At 38.4% G+C, this 15700-nt stretch overlaps 1 protein-coding gene across 1 annotated transcript; it reads right to left on the minus strand.

The window, feature by feature from the left end:
• Positions 1 to 875: 875 nt before the first annotated feature.
• LOC116195915 (lysine-specific demethylase 5B) lies at positions 876 to 15172 on the minus strand. Its single transcript, XM_031525345.1, has 33 exons — positions 13590 to 15172; positions 12350 to 12407; positions 11891 to 12013; positions 11664 to 11721; positions 11443 to 11579; positions 10387 to 10545; positions 10196 to 10282; positions 9793 to 9972; positions 9554 to 9706; positions 9259 to 9450; positions 9107 to 9172; positions 8857 to 8952; positions 8637 to 8723; positions 8440 to 8556; positions 8139 to 8346; positions 6684 to 6748; positions 6508 to 6566; positions 6275 to 6406; positions 6004 to 6163; positions 5563 to 5898; positions 4751 to 4933; positions 4578 to 4639; positions 4392 to 4470; positions 4124 to 4273; positions 3872 to 4005; positions 3545 to 3665; positions 3397 to 3470; positions 2989 to 3133; positions 2708 to 2857; positions 2269 to 2364; positions 2090 to 2185; positions 1721 to 1935; positions 876 to 1369 (listed from the first exon to the last, which is right to left on the minus strand). Exons 1-33 carry the CDS (start codon positions 14927 to 14929, stop codon positions 1135 to 1137), a joined length of 5553 nt encoding a protein of 1850 aa, XP_031381205.1. The 5' UTR covers positions 14930 to 15172; the 3' UTR covers positions 876 to 1134.
• Between the last annotated feature and the right edge of the window lie 528 nt (positions 15173 to 15700).

The following is a 15700-nucleotide window of genomic DNA, read 5'->3' on the forward strand; positions in this document are numbered from 1 at the left end:
CTATTGGAGAGATTTTGTGAGAGTGAGAGCTCTTGTAATTGGGGTTAGGGCATCTCTTCGATTCAATTCTCCACACTTGTACTTCTTGATCGTTTGCTCATATTGAAAAAAGTTGACCTCCTTTTTACTTTTTTCATTTTTCTAATTTATATTTGATTTTAGTTAATTTTATTCTATTTTTAAAAAAAAATTATAAATCTTTAAGAATTATTGACGTGAAATGCGATAATTAATTCACGTGTATCGATTGATTATCAACTGGAATTGTTCTTAACGGTGCTATATCCACGTGAGTGACCGTTAACGGTCGATTACGGAATTGACTAAATCTATCACTTTTCTAAACGTTTTAGGACTGTTTTTTACGGTCATACTTACAAGACTCAAACTAAAAAAATAACAAACTTTTATGACCATTGCAATATTTTTCTCTATCTTTATTGTACTATATATATCTATAGCTATATATCTATAGCTTGATATATTTAAGGAAAAAAGACAAAAAAAAAACCTCTTGTGATTTAGGTTCAGAACAAATCGCACCATGTTCTTTTGTTTGAGACAATTAGCCCCCTGTGATTTGTTCTGTTAGATATAGAGAATTACGGCATTAATTTTTTTTTTATTTTCAATCATCAATCTTTACCCTTTTAATCATTTTGATCATAATTCTTTTTCTTTTATTATTCATATCCTCAACTTTTCATTTTGTTTTATTTTAATTTAAAAAGATTGAGGACAAAAAAATGATTAAAATGCTAAAGATTGAGAACTTAAAATCAAAAAAAAATTAACGTCGTAACCTCTTATGTCCAACGGAGCAAAACACAGGGGACTAATTGTCCCAAACAAAAGAACATGGTGCGATTTGTTCCGATCACAAACCCCAAGGGAAGTTTTTGTCTTTTTCCTTATATTTAATATAATATATAGATTCCATGAGATCTGATACGCCTGTGTAGTTCGTTTAGTCCAAAGGGATACAATCATACGAGTAAAATGGAACAGCGCCACATCATTATTTTTTTGAGTTGAGAACACATGATTGAAAACTAACCCTAAGAATCAATCCAATGAATCGAATTGATCACCCAATGAACCGAAAAAAAACCCTAATCTAATGTCATCCTATAGCTACGAGCGGAGAAAGGGGGATAGGCAGTCCAAGTTAGCCCGTTTCTTCGCTGATCTCCTGAAAGGCTTCCGGTTCCGCCACCATAACTGATCGATCCCTTGGAAAGATGAGATTCTCTTCTGACTCCCAGCTGCCACTGATAACTTCATCTCTATGCTGGACTCGGCTTGTTTCGCCGCCTTCTTCAACAATCTGTGCTTCGGGGAGGGAGTCTTTGGCTCTTCAAGTCCATTACTGCAAGTACAAAGAGCACAATTAAGTGACAGCTATGAGTGCAGCTAATTAAAGTTCCACGATATCAGTGGTGTGGGACACGGAATAACGAGGCAGGAACAAAGGCAAGAACAAGATTCAAGTACCTGCCCTGGCGAAGTTTGTAAAAGAAATATGAGAAAATAGCATCATATGATAATTGATCCCTGCTCTCCTAACATTGAAGAAATACTACCTCGTGGCAAAGATCAGATAAGATTTCTATTTACCGTGGCCTTTTGAGTAGCTTGAATTTGAAGAAATTGAACAAGCCATGACGGACAAATTTCAGCATTTACAGATGAAAAGGGCATCAAGTCATCTTTCACTTACATTTCATGATGTGAGGACTTCTCTGCAGAGAACTCCCATTCCCCCACGGGAGGCTTACAGGCAGGGCAGATGTAGAACTTGGGAACTGAGTTCAACTTAACGCAATCGATATGGTACAGTTCATCACAGTGATCACAGGTTATCCAAACTCGCTGGTTGTTTCTCCTGTACGGCTTTCGGCATATGCAGTAAAGTTTGCTCCGAGATCTTAACCTCTGCAGGCATGAAGAATTGTTTAGTGATTACATAGTGCCACCTGCTTTCTCAAACACGATCTACAATATACCTTTTAGACAGAGCAATCACAAACTTGGTAAATCAATTGTTGTGAATTGCAATCGATCCAACCTAAAAGATGGGCTACTGTACCTTCAGTTCCTTCTTGACGCATACGGGCAAATTTTCACCCTCCCAGATCAGCTTAAAAACTTTGTCCAAGCCCAGAGCTCCATCATCTCTCACAACCTATACAAGAAGAGATTGGAATTACATACCAATACTGGCTAGACATTCTAGTTTTCTTAGATCTGATTTTCCAAAACTCTGACCTTGCTGGCAACATTCACCCACTTCTGGCCAATATACTCCAACTCAACAAGCTTTCTCCTGAAGTTATCCTCAGAAGGCATATTGATCGCCATTCCCTGCCAGATTTATTTATCAGAACGACTTAGCACTCACTTTGGCATTACTAAAAGAGACCAAACCTTGGAAGGATCGAACAAATCAAACAGTGAGATGATTAATGTGACCAATTAAGAAAACCAGTTAATTCCTTTGAAATATCCATTTTCTTTTAATACACCTATCTACAATGCCATAGATGTCATATCTCAATGATGAGTTAGACTGGGAAGAATACAACTGTGTCAGTATTGATATTCCCGTCAAAAGAAAGTAATAAATTATAGTGGGATTTCAAGCCTATTTTTGGGGAAAATGGAAACCTAGGCAAGAAATGGCACCAGAAAGAGAAGGTGTCAGCACCTCTTTCAACAATAGTCGAATCTGTTGGATACTGGGCTTATATGATCCTTCACATAAATTGCGGGCTCTAACTCTCCATGAATAACTTGCCAATGCTAGCTCAAGCCTGCGGTTGCTGTCTCGATCAAGTACACGAGCCACTGTCACAGCCTGTGCATTGCAAGACTATAGATCAGAAAAAATTTGCCTTGGAGTTCTTAAGCTTAACATTTAAGTTTATTATCCCTCCTCCAGAATAGATACATGGGGCTCAAATAGTAGAAGGCTATTATAGCAGGTACCTTTAGAGCCGTGGTAAGCTTTTCAGAGATAATATTGAGGTCTTCACCTATATAAGCCCACACGAAATCCAATATCTGAATTAAGCCTGCCTTACATGAACGAGCACGTTCAAGAAGTTCCTGTAACGGGCCTCTTTCATTAATCCTGTCAAAACAAATGACACAACTTTCACCGTGGCATTACAAAATCCAGGTTATTCAATTATGACTTGTTAACTTATAAAGTGTAATCTTTTGTTTAATGTTACTTTTTGTATAAAGCATTACACCAATCAACTTTGCTGTCCAGCAAGATACAGCTAAATTGAAGATTAAATTGCACAAGTTGATTTTTTGCCCAATTTCCAAGCAATATTGAGTAAGGATGAGAAAGAATTGCTCATGAATAAACAGTGGCAGGCTTATTACCATACGCACAGATCCTCAGCCTGATACAAAAGTTCATCCAGAAGATTTAATTCGAGACGCATCACTTCATCTTGCTGAATAAACAAATAAAAGGGTTAAAAAATTGCACAAGCTTCTTAATGATCAAAATTAATATATGCAATCTCACCGGTTGACCCTCGTCAGTTGGAGATATCAGATCACCATTTGAGAATTGGCAAAAACGACACAAAAACACTTCAAGTTGTTTTTTATTGCCAAGGGCAGGTTGTAGGCACTGCAGATGATAGCTGTCCACAAGATATAAGACCATAAGAGCTGACCCAGCAGAAAAATAAGCGTGCAGACTGCGAAGATGATTAATCTCTAATACAGAAATGAGAACCACTATACATCAATCTAATCAGAGAAGTTCATATGGATCAGAACAAGGATAACATGTTTGCAAATCAAGAAAAAAACCCATGAAATATTCACCACAAATAAAATACCTTACCAGTCCTTGCATGTAGCACATGCTAGAGATGCGGAATCTACAAAAGCATTGGAGCAGCTCATGCATAGATTTTGCATTTGGCAACCTTTTGACTTATCAAATATGTGCAAGGATCTATCTAGGGTAATTTTGACCTGCCAACATCAAGAAAAAGAAAAATGAGAATATCATTAAAAACTGGAAAATGAAAAGGGAGAGGGAATGCAAGTCAATGTTTATGTACAAAAATAAAAACATGGGGGAATTACGCACCTTGTCTATAACCTCGATAAAGGAACACAGATCACCAAATAAACACCCAACTGTATCCCTGAAATGGCTCTTCCACTTCTCCACCTTTTCAATCTCTGATAGAACTATCTCAAGCTCTAAACAATTAAAAGCAGCATCCTTCGCTCTGTCCTGAAAGAGAGCACACCAATTAGCACGAAGGTCGAGTACTAGCGGAGTAAATATAACACCATTATATTCCATACACATCGATGAAAGTATAAGATATGCAAGACCTGGAACCACATACCTTAAGCTGTAACAATTGAGAGCACGTGCGTTCACCAGTTGTTTTACTGAAAAATTGATGCACTTGCTCTTGCCACAACCTATATTTCATGTACAGTATTTCATGTTAAGAATCATGAAACAAAGTCATTGTTTGTGTAAGAGATATAGAACAAAAGAAATGGGAGACAACACAAACAAGACTCGCCTATGATTCTGAATAGCATTTGTAAGTTGACAAACCATAACGGGGAAGGAAATACAGATCCTCTGCATATCAGAAAAGAAAAGACTTTATCAGTTGGTCAAGGATAATATGAATTAATGAAGGTGAATTTCCTGGATTGGGGGGAATACATTAGTACGTCTAGGAATAAATACCTGACATTCAGAAATAATTTCTTCAGCATCTCCTAAACTGCAGCTTCTATAAGTTGACGGTGCATGAATTACTTCCACTGCTCTCTTAACCCACCCCATCCCATCAATCAATGCACTACATAAAGTACCAGGAGCACGAGTAACTGGGATCCGCTCAGCAAACTCCATCAATGTCTTGACCTCCTAAGCATCGAACAATTGAGAGGGCCACAATATCCAGCAGAAAGGAGCAGACTCAGAATTCTTTTCTTAAAAGCTACGAAGAAAGCTAAAAGAAGTGAAGAATAAAATGATTTTCAAGAAACTAGACAACATCCAGATTATAAAGCTCTATCATTTCGAATATTGCCAGACTCTCCTACTGTAAATTTGCAGCAGTCAAAGTTGCACACACTAACTCTTGGATAGAGGGCACAATACAACACATAAAAACAAAAACATTTGAAAACATAAAAAGCTGAATCATCTACTACTCAACTTCCTTCCTCTTACTAAATTCGATCAATCTTTACCCCATGCACTGAGAGAAGAAAAGGAATCAGGACAGTTTCTGAAAAGGTTTGGAAATAACAAAAAAGGAGACGAAATAAGAAGAATTTGCAAATTAAGGGTCAAATTAACAATGGATAATAAACATTACAGCATTAACTGAGTAGTTTTTTTAAGCGAAGCATATTACACTTCCTTTCTGTAAAACAGCGCATGAAAACCACAGAATTTGCTTTCTACTTAAATAAGACTACAAAGTGATTTCACAATCTTAAAGGCATAGGGAAAAGGCTATAAGAATTACTAGAAGGGATCTTAATCACCTGAACTGACGGGCATCTAGAGCCCAAAGACAGGACCTTATGGCACCATTGCAACTTTAACTGTGCATTTTGGAGCGTAGGAATTTCAGGAAAATCAAAACCAAGAGACAGCCCGTCTCTTATAACAGCATCTGCTGAGCTCAGGAGACCTTCCATTTTACATAAGAGCACTTCAGTTACTGCAAGGTCAATATCATTCATATCAAACAGGCACTCCATACTCCTCAGCAAAGAACCAGCTTCAATCTCCCATTCTTCAAGTTTCTTCACAATTGTTTCGAGCGTCCTACGTTCTTCTAAGTAAATCTTAAGAAGCTCTGACTGTGCAGCAAGTTCCTATAAAATTCAACAACATAAATTGTCACATTCCCTCATTACTTCTGGAAGAGCCGAGTGACGCTTAGTTCAATAACTAAATCCGCATAGGAGAGGCATGAGAACCTTCAAGGCACCAACTTTCAGCGCAGAACCTGAGAAGCGCATGGCAGAGTGGGCATAGTCCAAAAATGGCTTAGAACTCTTCAACCAGGATTTTGCTGTTGTTATTGCATCCATAACAACTCCAAGAGAAGGTAAAATTGCATCTATACGCTCTGAATACCTGCAGCAGCAGAACTCAAGGATTAATAAATCCAATATCGGCGGGTTTTGGGGGGGTGGTTGTAGAGGGAGAGGGGACAGCTGTAGAGGAAGAGGGACAGACAATCAGAACCTCATAATATCCTCAAATTGGAACATTGGAGCCTCACTCGCTAGAATCCGTGCGGCACTTTCTTCCCAAAGGTTAGCAGCATTAACAATGCTGGCAATGTGCACAAATAAATCTTCCCCCTCAATCTGCAGTCTGCATGAAAAATCATGGAAAGTGATGCCACCAAAAGTTAGCAATGAAAAAAATAGAGCGAAATATTACAGAAGTTCTCAGCTTTACGAAAGGGCACTTGCATAGTAGCCTCTACTATTATGTGTTGAAGGAAGTCCAGTGACACTTTATTGCTGCATGCCTGTATCACAGATTAAAACTGGAGCGTCAAAAATTTTCATCGTAACACAATCTCAAATATTTCTAAGAGAGAAAAAGGATGCACTATTAACTAGAAAATAAGGCTCTTTTTAGTAACCTTCAGAGCCTCTGCCCTGCAGCAAGCCTTCTTCAACTCAAGCTCAACAGCAGGTAATTCCTCAACTGTTAAAAATTAAGAAAACGTCAGGCAAAATGTACAAACACCGAAAAGATGCTCCTGAATTGCACAAAATGATATCGTCTTCTGTTGGAAAATGAATTTTCTGAATATATAAAGATATACTCAATGGATATCTTATAAATTTATGATGGTACATCAGCGAGTTTCATGTAGCAATTAACCTGTTCCGAAATATCAAGTATTGCTATGCTTTTTACAGTTCACATAGACATTACACTTTACATGAATATTTTTCTCAAAGAATGAAAGGGAGAGAGGAGAGAAAAAGGGTAGAAGTGTTGCCGCGTCAGCAAATATATATATATAGAGGCTGGTTGAAACCAGCCTTATTTTACATATATATATATATATATATATATATGTTAATAACCAAAAAAAGCACAAACTTCTCACATTTTAACAATTCTAGCACGCACTTTTTTCCTTAACCTAAAAATGTAAAAACTTTCGATTTGATAACAATTCTAGCACGGAGTCAAATTTTCTATTAATTTGGACGGAATCAAGGCCAAAGAGGGCACCGACGACCAGGATTCTCCCGGTTCCGGCGATAAGGGGCCTCGATCCCGGCCACCATCCCCGATTGGGGTTACCGGCGCCCTCCCCCCCCCCCCCCCCCGATTGGGGTCGTCGGCGCCCTCTTTGGCCTCGATTCCGTCCAAATTAACGAAAAATTTGACTCTAGAGTCCACTTCTTCCCCATACTACCAGTGAAAGGAAAATGTAAAGACTACCATTAGCGCAGCCCAAGCAAGACTTACCATATCCATGTAATTTATGTCCCCAATATCTATGAAGGAATTATTCCACTGTTGTTCACTAATAATAGTGGAATCACTGGCGCAGAGTCAAAAACGGATTTGGACCCAACACCGCTGATGAAAGAATCCAATAAATTCACTTCTAACAAGTTCCTAGAGGATATGATTTTTCTAGTAGAATCGGAAAAGGCTAACCACAAGCAAAATAGGCAGTGACTCGTTTGGAATTATCAAGGGAATCAAATCTTCCTAAGATGTACAAATAAGATGTAAGAAAAATAAGACCTATTCTTTCTTTTCTTGTCCTTAATCTTAATTGAGATTTAAGGTCTAAAAATATCGAATCGAAAGTTTGTGCATTTTTAGGTTAAGGAAAAAAGTTCGTGCTAGAATTGTTAAAAATGTGAAAAGTTTGTGTTTTTTTTTGTTATTAACCATATATATATATATGTATGTATGTATGTATGTTCTATATATGTCTAGATATAAATATCTAAATGGAGAAGGAGTAACATAGGGAAACCTAACAACCAAAATAGCCTGCTGTTCCAAAAATAATATACACAGAAAAAAAGAAAAAAGGAGGCTATCATCAGAAAAATAACCGCACCTTGAACCTTCAGAGATGCTCCTTCACTTAAGATGCTTCTCAATTCATCAACCACAGAATCCTGATCAACCCGTTCATGAACATTATCCCGAATGTTTTTAAAGCGAGAGATTAAAGAAACAGTATCTGCATGGTATTGCCTCAGAAGCTGTAACTCTGGGATAATAACAGGGAACCTATCCATTTCCTGAACAACAATCTCAACATCCTGTAATAGGAACAGTTCGCAGTATTAAGGAGTTGAAGCAAATTGTCCACCCGGAAACAATTGAAAGGAAAAATCAAAATACACAAAGCTAACCTTCAACGCCATGGGACCTTTTAAAAGTTCCACGCATCTAGCACGACAAGATTCTGCTTGTGTTACTAGGTCCACAAGATTCTCTGCCTCCGGGAGTGATACTTGAAGCTCAGATATCTATCCCAAAATTAGTTTATTAAGACTCACAGAAAGTCGCAGACATTATTCAAAAACTACAGGCAAAAAAAATTAATCACCTGTAACTTCAACTTGCACAGATCATCAATCTCGACTGCATCAGGACGTCTCTCCAAGGTGCATATTCTTACACTTTCGATCCAAACCTGCATAGAGTAAAGCATCAAAAGGTAAGTGACTGAAACATGTGGTTGTTGGGACAACAGAGCACCTTTAAAGTCCAATTTGAATTTTAACCAATGATCAGAACCTCTATATTTACAATTAACACAGCTCTACCTTCGCTGAAGAAACTCTCTCTTTTATTTCCTCACTCTCCTTAACATGTATTGGAAAATGGCAGCTTCTCGACCAAACAGCTTCCAACTCGGAGATCTACAAGGAAAACATCGAAAGCTTTTACATAAGAGTGTGAGTAAGCACATAATAACTAACACCGACCTCCACATAACTAGGATTTCTTAGCGTAACCACTCTATTCAAGCACAATTTTATGCTTATTATATCTTAGAGAATAAGAGTCTGAAACCTCTGAACAAGATGAAAGGGCAGACTTGATTTCCTCAACCAACTTCCTTGCCTTGTCTGCATAATCCTGTAGAATATTTAACAATAATAAGACACTTAACTGAGTACAGAAAATACCAATGCAAGATAAAGACTGGCAAGCTTCTGCAGAACCTTCAATTTAAGATGTCCAGGCTCATTGCAAGGTGCGGGACTGACAGTCAACAATTTATCAACCATTTCAAGGTCAATTTTTTCTAAATCATTTTTGAGATCATTTGACCAGTTTACAATCCTGCGAAGACAACTTCGTACACCTTCGGCCCACTTCTTAGCTTCAGACAATCTCTTTTGCAAGTCCCGGACCTGCAGGAAATTGCAAAAAACAGAGCTATGTAACTTACATAACATAAAGAAGTGCAAAAACAATAAAAAAAGAATTTTGAAGATTTCACGAGCTCAAACTTACCGGATCCATTTCAGAACCAGCCCAAAGAAATTGTTCAGCTTCCTTCAAGGCTTTACAGTAAATATCCCTAGAAAATGGATCTTGGATGATACTGGAACAACGTGCAAGCCACTGCTCTGCAAGTTGGGCGAAAGTAGCATGATCCCCTTTCACCTACAAGAATTATAAACCTTGACTAGGAATTGTTTCAGAAAAACTACATAAGGATAAGTGGTTGTTCAGTGAGATATAATAAGTACCTTTTTTGATAATGCACTCATTTCACTTGAACAAGAATTTTGGATCAGCGCAGGTCTACTATTACCTTCCCCATAACCATCTTTATCGGTCATGAGCACCAAGTTCGTCAACTCAGCTAATGTATGACGATATAGAAGGCGATGCCTGCTTGCTTTGCACTCACAGATATGATCCCAGTGCTGCATGATTCACCATATTTATAGTTAAGTGCAGAAAAACACACTACTTCAAAAGCAGGGCGTCTATCCTTTGTAAACAAGAGAAAGAGAGAGCCTCCATTATATACCCTTGAGAGTAGACCCAAAATTTCATTTTTTTTATTTTCCCTAAGAAAGATAGAATATAATTTTCTCACTGACATAAAATGGCAAGCATATTTCAATAATAAAAAAGTTCACATACCTCAAGACAAACAAAAGCAGATGGTCTGCATCGGCAAACAACAGCAGAAAGAAAAAGATATTGCTGGCATATTCTGCATGTTGGATCCTAGAAAGCCAGAATTGAATATTCATCAATATAATATGACCTCGTTTACGTTGTCCCAGCACAGATAACCAATTAGAAGTGTTCTACACAGACAAAGAATTTACCTCCTCTGTTCCCACAAATTCAGGATATTTCCTCGGGGACATAGGAGATGATCTTATGATGCCACTTTTCCAAAGCCGTTCCCTCCAAGTTTTCTCCTTGTTATATATTCTAAGCAACTCTTTCTTCAGGAAAGGTGATATTTGGCCATCACAGATACTCTTACAATACCAGAACAAAATTAAAAATAATTATTTTTTAATCATCAAAAGATACAATTATGCAGTCCTGATACTGAAAGGCACCAGAGGGAAAGGAAACTCATTTAATGAGGTTACTACATGAACAAAAATAGCTTGCATGGGAGTATCATAACTCACCAAAAATAAGAATATTTAATAACATACAATGATGAGAGAGTAATTTAGCACTCAAGAGGTTGAACCTCAACAAACAATGAAGCTGGGGCTAAAAGCACAAAACATATGAATGCAGGAACAAAAATATATATGAACCTTCCAGTTGCCATTAAATTATGACAATTCAACATCCTTGTGAAGAAATTGCAGCCTAAACATTGAATCCACTAAAATGATAATATGTGTATGCCTTCCATTGGCCATATGAGTCTCCCACGTTAGTTCTCACTTGGCCCATGGGAGCATGGATTAGCAAGATTTCAATTCTTTCTTCTTGTTCCATCTAAGGTGGTGACCAACTCTATGAAATTAAGAGAGTCCTGAAGAAGTAGTAAACAAAATTTTTACCCTTTTTCCCCTTCTAGCGAGGGATGCAATCAGTTTTGTACAGTTCAATAAAACTCTAATGAACACCAGTGCACTCCAAAGATCCAAATGACATTCTCACCCACTGGAATACACTCTCTCCCAGCTAATTTTCATCATTAGAACCACTATTATAACTATTTACTATGTAACAACAGTAACTCCAAATTTGTAAGATAAGATACACAAGGATGAAAAAGGAAACAATGCTAATTATTGCACTTTTGTTCAGATCATGACGCAAACTTTCCTCTATAGTAGTTCTTCAGTGAATTTGTACTGAACTGCAGGAGGAATCTCAAAGGAAAGTAGAAGTCAAGGCAGGCCTACAACCTTAGCAACAACGTAGAGGAGCTCCTCGTGAGATAAGATAGCAGGTTTACGATAAAGCCGATATAGCTCTGCCCCAAATCCCCCATGCGGAATCCAATCAGCAGGAGCAAAATTCACAGCCTCTGCACAGTTTAAACCTGACAGACCAACAATCCATAAATATTTAAGCAGCAAAAGAATTAATTAGTTATATCATATCAACAACGGTAGACAAGACATACCAAAATTAAAGCCACCATGGAATGATCTGGGGAATGTGATAACAAAGTTTCCCGGCTCCTGGAGCAAAAAATAATGAATCGGTTCAAGAAACACTATATTCTCAACAATAACAAGAATAAGATACTTTGCAAAAATAAATATATGAAATGATATGTAGTCATGACAGAAAAAAGAACTAAATATATAAGAATAAAAATGAAAAGGCTTGCATCTTGACATATCAAACCTGAACGACATTGTAAACTGGAACCCCATTTGCTTGTAACACAGATGGATTTAACATTGTAACAAGCTGAAAGAGGAGATCAGGTTGAGCATCAAAAAGATCGGGAAGGGTTTTCCTCATCACCTTCAGGAGAAGCAAATTATGTCAGTCACAAGCATATATTCGTGTCCAGAAATTAAATAAATAAATGGGTAAATTAAAAAGCAATAAGAGAGGGGCTTCCTGGACAATGCAACAAGAGACAGAGCAGAAGCTGAGCGAGGACATCAGCAATATATTTACCTCAAACATCCAAAAGAAGCCATACTCACGCTATATGCATACATAATACATAGACATACACCCACACATATGTACAGACACCCACAGACTGAGAGAGCCAAAATAGACGGCAACAGCAAGAGTTGTTAGATGAATGATAATATTGTGGAGTACAGCATAAGCTTTCAAAAGAGTTACCTTCTCAAAGGCATTGCATGCACTACCAGGAACACTATACCAGCATTTTGGTTCTCCCCTGTAAATCAAGTCAAAGTAAAATGAATCAAGCCCGAATCATATCTGGATGACGTTTCACTTACAAGCTACTATTGGCTCTTCTATGATTTTGTTTTCAGGAAAGAAAATACTGCTTAAAGCAGAGGAAGACAAAAAACATAAGCAGAATTCTGAGAAGCAAGATAAGCACCTTTGTCTTTTGCCCAACATAAGCACATTAAATTACATGCAAATAAAACATCTACACAAAAGGTGCATGGTTAGATTTCAGAGTTGGCCACCCGACAAAACCTTTTGCAATCGGACCATTTGATACGTGGTAATATTTCATTCCAACATTATAGAATCTTAATGAGATACTAGGCAAAAAAAAACGAAAATGCCCATAAATTAAGTGAAGCACAAGATCCCAAAACACTAGAAACGAAAACAGTGTACTATATCAATTACTCATAAGTGCTGATCGCTAAGAGTTGTAAGAAAACACTGTCCAAAAGAATTTCTTCCTAGAGGACGATTTCTGTAGTCAATGTCCGAGAAAGCTGCCATATAATATATTTTATATTGCCAAATAAAGGTACCTACATTCTCTACTACCAAAATCCACTTCAAGGATACTGAAGTTGGGACAATCCCAAAGACTACTCCAGTAAAATTCTTGAAGCTCTATTATGATGGTGTCCAAATAGCACCTTCAGCATTTTCAGCAAACTTACAGAGACAGAAACAACCTTGTCTTCATTTTGAAAACTATTCCTCATTCCTGTCCCTCTCACTCCCATAGCAGAAAATCAAACAGCACAGACATAATACATAATGTGAAGACACATCATAGGCCTTTTTCTACCTCCACAAAAAAGAGGAGTTTCACTGTCAAATATCTTTTGTTCAAGTCCCAAAAAAATTGGATGGAGTTTCTTTTAGTAGGGAGAAATTAATGAGTGGCATATATAGGTAGTTGTTTCCTTCACTTTCATCATTATATGACCTAAAATGCTGTCAGTGCAATAAAGACGTCACTATCCAACCTTCTGCGATTATCCACCCTAACAATCTAATTGGCTTGACTCCAATTGAGAATATTCTTCAACCAACCTATTAGTTGGCAATTTCATATACCAGTGGATATACATACCATGACAAAGAAGAAAAACAAAAAGAAAAAAGAATAGTAACTATACTGGTGAGATGAAATACATACCAGTGAAGATAGTTCATTGAATAGAAACAGTGATCTTCATAATGCCAGCAAAAGGCTGAGAACAGCATGCCTACATACAGCCAAGGGACCATAACACCAGCAATATTGTGATGAACCTTTCGAAGCATTGACCCTTCCAACTTAGGCAAGTTATTAAGATTCCAAGGACTGGAGCAATATTCATCCCATACAGTAGGCTCAATCGACTCAGGTCTCTGGTCAAAAGTACGCGGAAAACCACTCCCATACACTGAAGTATCCACATCACTCCCATACATTACCTCAACCGCTCCAACTGATCCCTCTACAATTTGCCAAAACTTTTTCTCTACTTGTACCCTAGAAATGGGTCCAGACCCAAACCACTTTTTCTTGGCCCGATCAGCCACACGCCTGAAGGCTTCCAATGATAATTGCTTTCCAGGAATGAAACCGAAGCTATCCTTGTTAGAGTTTAAGCAACCAAAGCAATACCAGTTCCCAGGTGGAACTTGCTTCAGTGGAGGTGAAAGACAATAAATGTGCCAACCTTTATTACATCTGTCACACAAGAGCATCACGTCCCCATGCAATCCACTCTTACATTGTTCACAAATTTGACCGACCCCCTCATCCTCCTCCTCCTCTGCCTCACAAACCCTAACTTTCTCACCAGCATTATTCCTCCGCCTCTTTTTCGAACCACACGACTCTCTCTGGTTTTCACTCTTCCGTTCTCCTAGATACCTCTTCTTACAGCTCTTACCCTTACCTTTATGTAGTCGGTTATTATAAGTCTCATAGTCATACAAATGCTCACGGTACAACTGAGACAACACATGCTTTGCACACTCCGAAGCTTTTACATTGGGCCTTAGAATACGGAAAACCTCCCCCCATTTCTTCTTCTTTACCACCTTATCGAATCCTCCGTATCGCTTCACCGCATTAAACAACTTGCAGAGGTCCAAGTCCTCGCCTTCAAAAACCACCCTTTTCCTAACCTTCTTACCGCAATGTTCCTCTAGAAAACTATTGTATTCCAACTCGAAAGTCTTCGAATCACAAGAAGCAGGACGAGCCTGCAGCTGATGAATGGCCTGCGATTTCGTGGGGAACGTGAACGAATTCAGGTCCAACACAAAGGGAGGTTTCCAGCTGCTCGGCGGGACGATTCGGCAAATACCATAAGGCTCGGCTTCGGGTCTGATCTTGCATATGAATTCTAAAGGGTCCTTGAAATCCTCTTCTGTAGGGTAATAGACAGGCCCAGATGGTATATTTACACCGGAAGACGATAATGCTCCGAGGTTTTGCCTCAACACGCCTTTCTCCACAGCCCTAGGTTTCCCTTTTCCCATTGAACTCCAACAGCAGCACTCAAATCACCTAACAACTAAAACTCAACTGCCATGGATAAGCCTATCGTGTGTAAGTGCCGAAAGCAGCTCCTTTGCAGTTCTGACGCTTCAATCAGTCAGTGAAATGAGGTGAGGTCTAGGGTTTCAAAAGCGTACCTTCCTTCTGCAGAAGGGAACTTGAGCTTCAGGGAGATGTCTCAGTTTCGAGGCGGTGTTGAAGCGAGGCCAGAGTCCTGTGGGAAGACTAGGAAAGAAGATGGAGGCGAGGAAGTTATTTTCAGATAAATTAATTTTTTAACCCGTCATTTTACCTCCGACTCAATTTAGACCTTCAACTTTACAAATTACTATTTATATTCCAGTTTCTTTTTTTAAGCCATTTTTGGTCCTCAACCTTACATTGCTTTTTCCATTTTCGTCCTAACCCTTTGTTTTCGTTCAACCTTGTCCTTAACGTTCCATATTTTTCTTCGTTTTGGTCTTATCATCCAATTTTTCGTTACAAAATCATTATTATATCCAAAAAATATCTAAAATTTAATAAATATATAAAAATTAATTAATTAATTAGATTAAGAAAATGCACCAAAAAAAAATGAATAGGGAGAAGGATCAGAAGGAGGAAGGGGACTAACAGAGCATTCGCGGGCGACCACCCCTCCTCCTTTGACGTTGCTAGCAACTGGGATCCCTCGGTTCTAGGGGAGGCGGTGTCAACGACCTCGATGGGGAGCGGTGGCCACCACCACTGGCGAGGCTCCGACAACCCTC

This window comes from Punica granatum, chromosome 1 (genome assembly GCF_007655135.1).
Source record: "Punica granatum isolate Tunisia-2019 chromosome 1, ASM765513v2, whole genome shotgun sequence".
Lineage (NCBI taxonomy): Eukaryota > Viridiplantae > Streptophyta > Magnoliopsida > Myrtales > Lythraceae > Punica > Punica granatum.